The sequence below is a fragment of the Acomys russatus genome, chromosome 7 (assembly GCF_903995435.1).
Source record: "Acomys russatus chromosome 7, mAcoRus1.1, whole genome shotgun sequence".
Lineage (NCBI taxonomy): Eukaryota > Metazoa > Chordata > Mammalia > Rodentia > Muridae > Acomys > Acomys russatus.
Window position 1 is genome coordinate 41,986,747 of NC_067143.1, and position 9,148 is coordinate 41,995,894.

Genomic DNA, 9,148 nt, shown 5'->3' on the forward strand with positions numbered 1-9,148 from the left:
GGTTTTGGAAGAAAAAGTTTTATTTTCAAAACTAAAAGCAGCATGGGAATTCTGTGTACTGTAAAATACAGTTTTTATATGTGTGTCAATTTAGCCAATAAATTATTCTTTCTCTTCAAGGACTACTAAATAAATGTCTGAATCTAAAACATTATAACTGCCCATTGAAGTGCTTTGATCTCACCATCCAGAAGCATTATAACCACACATTATAAAAATATCCATATATGACTCTCAAAAGGAAACACATACATATACAAACACAAGGATTCCTATTCCCCATATGCCACATATTTGATATAAACCTTTGAAGCAAGTTTGGGTAAGACAAAAAAAATGAGAGTTTTCAGAAAACCGAAAGTTTAACTTAATTGCCAAATAGACCCTATAACCCCAAACATCAATATTTTTAAAATCTCTATGCAAAAGTATGCTCTCAGACTGCTTAAATGCTATAACGCACACAACAGTTTTCAAATAATAAAGCCAATAAATTTGTCATTTGAATAATATTAGGTAAAAGATACTATGTGACACACACCCACAAGAGTCAAAGATAAAAAGCTGGCCTCTCCCACAATGAGTGCAAAAGGGCCATCAAGTGCTGCCTGGAAGAAGCGTGTCACCCCTCCCTGCAGTCCAGGTAGTTTCCTTTAATCCAATAGCAAATCTGGGCATACTTAAGAGGAGTGATTCGAACTGCCACATTGAAGTCCTGTGGGGAGCCATTCATGTCCACCCACTGGTGTCCTGAAAAGATGCCAATAATTTTCCTCTCCCATTTCTGCTGTGGCCTCTTCCACATCCTCACGTAGACCCCTGAACCACTGGCCCCAGGCTGGGCATCACACTGCTGATAGAGAAGGTCATAGGTCTCATCTTTGACATCACAGAAGCGGTACACCAAGTTGCCTGGCCGGTCGTTGTCATAACCGGAGAAGTGGATCCTTCCCCCTGGGAGCTGCTTGGCTGGAGGGCTGACCCCAATCTTCATGAACTTTCTTTTGTGGGGTTTCTTGAGTTCCAGAAGGGCGTAGTCATAATCCATGCCGATGTCATTGGCGTTGCCCTTGATCCACCCCTTGGGCACATGGGTGCGTTTCACCCGGATCCACTGAAATTTCATCTTGTCTGGCATGGCTGAGCTCGAGCTGTTGTCCCCTCCACCACCATCTTTGTATTTGGGCTTTAGGAAGCCCACTCGGAGTTTCTGTGTCCCTTTTACATAGGTTTTCCCATCGTGTATACAGTGGGCAGCAGTGAGGACATGCTTCTCCGCCACCAGGGTGCCTGTGCAGCCCGTAGACAACTTCACTGATGTTGAAAAAGGGTAGTTGAGGAGGAAGTCTTTCCCAAAAATGCTAAACCTGCCATCATAGCCATAAATCTGCCTCTTCCTTCGAGATTTTCCCGTGGCCTCCGAGTCTCTGCCTTGTGCCCTGCCTTCACCACTGCTGAGGATGTAGATGCCAACCCGAGTCTCTGTGCGGCTGCCGTTGGCATAAAGGGTTTCATAGGAAAGGTACTGCTTGGCCTCTTCATAGGTGGGCAGCGGTGTTCCCTTGTGACACTGGGGTCCACATGAGGAGGACACCTCCAATTTGGCTTTGGCATCGAAGTCTGGCTTTGCTAAGTTGAGGGTAGACTGCGGCAAGACTACAGGGAGACGGTAAGCAGGCCAAGTAGGTTTCCATGGAACACTGTAGGGACTCACTTGCCTGAATACACAGAGTAAGGGGAGGACGAAGAGCCCTGGGATCCCGGCCATGCTGAGCGCTTCTGTAGAAACAAAGACAAGGAGTCAGGAGGACAAAGGCTGTATGCGTTATAGTTCATTAACAGCAGCCTAGCCAAGCACAGCAGCACGCTGGTCATGTTTCTGAGGCTGTGAGCCTTCCTCAGGTTTCCAGGGAGAGAATCCCCCAGGTAATGGTCTCGCATGCAAGCACTTGACCTTGGGATCATCCCACATCTGAGCCCCAAAGGAAACTGGCTGGTTTTCGCCTTCATGCTTAAGAAGTAATGGCCATGGTGCGTTACAGGGCCACGTGTCCACAAGTTACCAGTACTCTGTGAACGTATGGCCAACTCTCTTTTTTTATGTGATTTTAAACATTCTTTCTACTTGATTATACACCATGTCTTCTATCTAGAGTGGGGCCTACCCACCGAGCCCTGGCCTTTTTTCTTCTTTCTCATCTCTCATTCCTATTACAATAAGTTCTTACAGAATTTTCTGGACAACACGCTCATTTAGAGAGTAAATCTAAACCACACACTTTACTGGGCAGCAAAGGCATCTGGGAGAGGTGGAGTCATACTAGGAATCTTATCTTTTCTACATTTGAAAGATGGCATGAGGATTTTTACAGATTTTTGCTTTGAATTTGGAAAAAAATGTTAGGCATTGCCATTGATCCAGCCCTTGGGGACAGGGGGTACATTTCACCCAATGCACTGAAGTTTCATATCCTAGGGCACGGCTGAAGCAGCTGCTGGCTCCTGAATCTCCATCTTTATACTTACATGCAAATAAATAATTGTAGACATTTGAATTATGCTGCAAAGTAAAGGGATCATTGTCAAAGATATGAAGTTTAACACTGTACCTAATAACTTTATGGCTATTAGTGTTCATTATTTACTCAGGTGTCTGTATCTGTGTTTTCAGCTGTCTAGTGCCTTCAACTTGGACCTATGCTAGCATTTGAGAGAGCCATTGGGTAAGTGCTTGTGTGGTTGGAAGAGTAAATTAATGTTGGGGTTCAGGAAATATATTCCTCGAACGATGCATAGTGACTTCCAGTGACAGACGTGCATAGATGATTCAGTGGCTTAGACAAAGGGTATGAAGCCGGATGTAAGAGGCGCAGGAGAGGTGTTCTACTGGAGGGAGGCATGGAAGTGAAAGAGCATCAGATAAATCAAGAAACATAGGAAGGGACACTGAGAAGGAACAACATGCAAGAGTGGAGAAGTGTGCAGCAGTATAAGTCATTTCAGAAATCAGGCTCAACTCAGCAGGGCTGGACAGAGAAGACGGCAGAGGCAGCAGCTGAGGACCCCATTGAGGAACACTATGTGGAATAAACGCAAGGGTACACATTTTCTCCTGGAAGATATATTAAAGCCGTGACCAACCATCCCTGGAGAAAGGCAATAACAAAGAGGGTTGGAAGGGCTTTCAGCACTGCTCAAGCATCAGTGCGCTCTGACTGGCTCCCAATCTTCTGGTTCAGCTGACTCAGCGGGTAGGATAATTCATTCACAATCAGGCATCGCATAATGGGATGGGAGGGGTATTTCTTAAGAGGCCAGCTAAGGGAACAAAGCAGGAACAAGAGGAAATAATAATTTCCTTATTTTCATTCCCTTCCTCTTATAAGGTACTGACATACCGGCAACTTCTGGGTGCCAGTGCTTGCTTTACATAAGGCTGAAAACTCCATGATCTGATTTAGCCTATCCAAGCAAGTCAAGCCACATCCCCAATATCCACACTAAAATGTGTGTGCCACATCCTGTGCGATGTCTTTTGCCTCGTTCCCTTGAAGTCTACTTCTGCCAGTGATAATTGGAATGGAGAAATGAAGGAATGAGGTCCTTTAAAAAAAAAAAAATCTGTTTTCTCAGGATTTCCTAACTTCTTAAGATTCTCCTCCTACCCATCTTTCTAAATAGGAAAGATTACTTTAGGAATCTTGTACTTAGGTACTCGGGGGAGGAAATGCATTAAGCTGTTTCCTTATACCCTTGAAATCATGGAGAACATGAACACGTGCTTGTTGGGGACAAAAACATCAGGACTGATGCTCCAAAGTGACCAGGGAAGGTGTGTTGATGCTAACAGAATCCACTCTGCAATGGAGAGCTAAGCAATGTGGTGGGAGATCTGTGGGGCCCGGCCCCTGCCTGACTACACCCCTTGCTGGCTGAGGATGCAACACTCGAGCTCACCTTCGGGCTGTGCTCTGTGGTAATTCCTGCCTTGCCACTCCACTCACACCAGAATCTCTGCCAAATGTAATCTACTAAAGAAATCAGGTGTCTCCCTCGTAGAGTGCAACATAGCTATCCTCTCTTTCCCTTGACTAATGGGGAGAGCGTTAATTCTGCTAAGCCCGATGCACCCAGTTTTATTTCATATTATCTTAAGGAGACACAGAATCCAGAGGTCCAAGTTGTCAAGTGTCTCTGTTTTTAAGATATGACTATGTGGGGGAGAGTAGGCGATGAGACAACACTATGCCACACTCATTATAAGATACATATAATACTTTCAGTGGACACGAAGACATGAAAGTTAAGATGCGCTAATACCAGAGCAGGAAACTTTGAATTCCAATTCTAAAAGATAATTAGATAGTCTGAATTATCACCTGTACTAAAATTGCACAGCTAATTGTCTACAGCTGAATCCACTTACATAAAAATATGAAATAGTTTGTTTACAAGGGTGTCAGGGGAAAGAACAGCAGAAAAGCCCCAAAACACACGCAAACTACTGCAAACACATTTATTTAAAAAAAAAAAAAATCCAACTAGGAATTTTGCTTCAATGAATCTGCCTCCCAGGCAAAATTAAACCCCTTTTCCAAGTGCTTTGTCTATACAGCAAATCCCTATTTATTTAAAGAATACTGTCTAAGGTCCCAAAGTACAGCTGGTTTCACAACTGCCAACATGACATCTCCCCTTAATCGGTGTTTAAAAAAGAATGAATGTGTTTGGAAACCAGTCAAGTGAGCAGTACTGCATGGAGGGGTACCCAGTTTCCCCGGGTTGGGGATGCTGGGTTGTCAGTCAGCTTGGCTCTTGTCCTGATAGCCTCTCAGTATAGAGGGTCAAATTCACTCCTTGGCAAAATGGTAGGTGACTACATGCCAAGGACTTTGGAGATCACTTACAGATGAAAGAATGCTGAGGGTCTACTAAATGATAGGCTATTACCAATTCAGATGCCTAAACTGAAATTCTGATCATGTGGCCAGGAGTCAGGGAGAAGCCGGCCATCTGTGGCAAAGACCACACTATATCCACTCAGGGGAAGAACACAGCTTTCTTAGAAGATCAGATTTGGGGGGTACTTTGAAAGCACTATTTTCTGTTAGCTTGAAACAAGGCTTTTAAGTTCCCAGTGTTGTTGAATTATAGTCACTGCTGTGATAAGACCTCGCATGAATGATCTTCATTTTCCTTAAGGTTTGTATGGTGCCTCTGAAAGTTAAGACTTCAAACAGAGAAAGGGATACAGACTTGAAAAAACTAGCGTGGGTAATTTCTCCAAATTGATTTGGAATATCTGGTGAGCAACTGAGATGTAAAGCTGGATATAAGTCATCACATGGACTTATACTGGCATCTGGTTATTAAGGTTACACGCATCCAAAGGCATGTGCTTCGTCATCCTACTTAAGGTGATTTACACACAGACATTCATGGATGTAAACAGATGTAACATACGCATTCTAATCCCATAGCTGAGAACATGATACATGTGCCACTTAACTTTAAATCCTCTGATGCTTAAAAGTGGATCACCTTGTGCTCACAGAGCTGTTTGGAAAACCAACATCTTTTTAAAGGAATGAAGATTTTCAAACCTTATCTTCCATATAGCTAAATCTGGAGGAAAAAAATGTTAAGTCTCTCACATTCCATTTCTAGGAATGAACCTTTGCAGGATACAGATTCCTCATACAATGAATTATCTTCTAAGCTACCAAACTAAATGTTTTCATGTGTTACTTCACCTAATGGCAAAGCAGAATGGAAAGGCAAGGTGAGCAGCTAATTTTTTTTTTTCCACCAGGCTCAGTAATACACATACTGCACTTCTTGCTCCAGCTCTGGTTATCTGACTCTCAAGAGGACTACACACTCCCTGCCTCACGTTGGTATTAGTCACTGTCTACCTGTCCAGTGTTTCAAAATATTTATACACCATAATAGAAAATAAATTATATAAAGTACATTATGTAATATATACTATACAACATATTACCATATACCATATATTGTTGTGTGATATATAAATATATATTATATATCATATATAGTTTATATATAATATAAAAATAATATACACCATAACCCCAACAATAGTTTTATGGCAGAGGGACTTTGCACAGTAATCTTTCTGGGAACTGGGGCACTGGAATTGCCTTTCCTGATTCTCTACAAGAGAGACTTCAAAACTGCAACCAGTCATTCTCCTCAAGGGGAGCAGTGTTTGAGAGAATGAGATAAGTCCTATAAGCAAACAAGTGCTCCGACGGAACACCTAATTTTTCAGACATCCGTTCTCTACTATACAAGGTATGACTTCCTGTGACCACAATAAAAGGAAGAGCGTACATGAAGGTGCTCAATCCAGACACCATTTGGAAGGATGACAAAGGGTCCTCCATGCGATCTGGAGCCAGGGATACTGAACAATGAGGCCCTGCTAATTCCCAAAGCAAAGGCCTGAAAATGAACAAAGCTCTGCAAATCCATGGAAGCCTGGCTTGCTCTCATTCTCCAGAGTCACATAACCCATTAAAGCAAAAACAGACCTAATCACATGGTAGCTTTAAGAATGATGGGCTTGTAAGGAAACTGGAGGGGACTTAAGAAGCCCAGCAATTCAAAGACGACCTCGCGGTCACACAGCATTTAACTTCATCTCTATCAGGCAAAATGAACCACCCTCGTGATCCCAAGACAACCTTGCAGCAGAGCAAGAACAGAGTGCATAAACTGTCAATGGTAGACCATGGGAAACAAATTCCCTGGAGTCATTTGGAATTAGGCCTGAATAATGCTTGGTGCACTTGCTCTTAAAGCAGCCATCCATTGAAGGGATGCTCAGAACCTGAGACTATTAAACTGTAGGCCCAGGCCAACAGTGTTCTCAGGCACACTAATGGGCGCTTTGGCACTGATGCCACAGGCAGAAAAGCACACCTACATTCACTGTCTGCCTGAATAGTCGTCAGTGAGGCACAAATGAAAACCATATTAATTGCCTTAGAAAATAGCTTCTTTCCCAGTTCAGATACAGCACAACAAGCTACCTACTGACTGTTTATAATAATGGGAAAATGTAAGTGAAGAATTTACTCATACGTACAAATATTCAGAAGGAAATGAACATAGTACCTTCTGCGGACTCTACAGTCCCTTCAACCCACCTCCAATCTAGTCCTAAGAAATTCTTTAATCTATCCTCTATCCTCAAGTTCACCATCCCTCTTCCTCAGCCATACACATGCTGGGATTCAGAGGCTTGCAGTATTATGCATGTACTTCGCTCCTAAGAGACTCCTAGGAAGACAGTTAATAGTTCTTTTAAATGCTCTCCTTCCCAAGAATACTACTGAAACACGGGATGAGTCAATTCTAGCATTGGCCTATCTGTCCCTAAGGAGTTTGCTAGGACCCCTCAAATTCAGTCTCAAGAGCTGGGAGAAAGAAATCCTATTTCAGCAGGTATACTGAATAACCTGCCATAGGCTGTTCCTGAATTCTCATAAGTGTCACCCACTGGGCAATAAAACAAACGAATTTTTATCAGAGGCTTCTCTCAAGAGATGCTTTGAGGGAGGTGGGAGGGAGAGCCAGCCCCACTTCAGGAAGGGGGTGGTGTTGCTCCGTCTAAACAAGACTTCCTCTTTTAAAGGTTCTAGGGGAGAGCCAGGCACTGTGGTACAGTACACGGTGGTACCGTGAGTTTTAGGCCAGCCTGGTCTACAAAGTGAGTCCAGGACAGCCAAAGCTGGCTTTCCAGAAACCCTGTCTCGCAAAAACAAAACAAAACACACACACACACACACGCACACACACACACACACACACACACACACAAATGTTCTGGCAGAGGAAAAAAATCTTTCATTTCAAGGTTAACAATTTATGATAAATGGCTACAGGCTGAAGAACTGTTTGCTTCCAACAAACGTTGATAGTTCAGGCAGTAATTTGTTTAGGTTTAGCAAGCTGCGGGGAAGTCATCACCCAGAACAGAGCCAGTTCCCAACCTGTGTTTGCTGACTTTTTCTTGCTTAAAGTGTGCTCATAATCACGTGTCAGGTTAAAAATTAATTCTCAGAGCGTGATGGAATCAGATACTGTATGTGCAAAACTCAAGGAAAGCAAGTGATAGAGGTGGTGGTGGTGGTGGTGGTGGTGGTGTGTATGTTCCTCAGGAGAAAGCAGGGGACTTGGAGGTGCTGGACAATTTGCCAGACACTACTTGACTCCTACACAGCACCCTGCATCCAAGACAGCAGTTTCAAAGCACCCATCAACTTTACGGGTGATACTGAGTGAATCCAAAGACCCCACAGCGTGCGTGCCCCGGGGGTGGAGGCTCTCTCACGCTCTAGTCCCAGCCTGGAGTCCGTGTGGAGGCACGGACGAAATCTCTGATGCCCCCATGCAGCTGTAACCATCCTACCCCAAGCGCACCCAGCCCTTTGTCCCGCCTCAGCACAGGTCTGAGTCCCCGGTAACAAGCTGGATGGCACTGCACTCACCCGCGTGGAGCAGCCCGTCCGGGCCGCGGCCGTTCGTTGCTCAGACAGGTGTGGGCGCCCGGAGATCACGCGCGGCTCCCATGCCTGCTCCGCTGCGCGACCGAGTGCAAGCTAGCCGGCCAGCAGCGCCCGCAGAGCCGGGTCCGCACTCCCCCCCCCCCCTCCAACAGCACCCCCCCACCCGCCGCCGCCCGTCTCCCCGCCTCCCGCCCCGCCCCCGCTGTCGCCGCCCCTTCCCCTAGCAGCCTGCCACTAGCTTCAGCCTGCTATTATTCAGTGATCTCCTGTGTACCCTGCGGCCAGGCGCGCAGGTGGGTCTCCTCAAACCATCACCGCCAGCCGGTTCGTGCCTCTTGATGTAGCTACACCTGGGCCTGCTAGGGACGCGTGCACCCTCTGGTTCTCGACAAAGCACACCGGGTTCTAGGGGTCTGCACTGCCTGAGTCTGCAAAAGAGAGGTGCTCCAGCAAGGGCTGTCCCCTTCAGCCCTCCAGCACTGCGGGTGCACGGGGAGCTAGCTCCTGGGAAGGTTTGGGAAGTTGCCTTCAACTTGTGAGCTCCTCACCCACGCATGGTCTCTGTGCAGCACCTTAAATAGTGAGTGATGGCAGCGCTCGTTCCCATCTTA

General features: G+C 45.3%; 1 protein-coding gene across 1 annotated transcript; it reads right to left on the reverse strand.

Moving 5' to 3' along the window:
• Positions 1-8,671, reverse strand: Prss23 (serine protease 23). Its single transcript, XM_051148889.1, has 2 exons — positions 8,520-8,671; positions 1-1,779 (listed from the first exon to the last, which is right to left on the reverse strand). Exon 2 carries the CDS (start codon positions 1,766-1,768, stop codon positions 623-625), a length of 1,146 nt encoding a protein of 381 aa, XP_051004846.1. The 5' UTR covers positions 1,769-1,779; positions 8,520-8,671; the 3' UTR covers positions 1-622.
• Between the last annotated feature and the right edge of the window lie 477 nt (positions 8,672-9,148).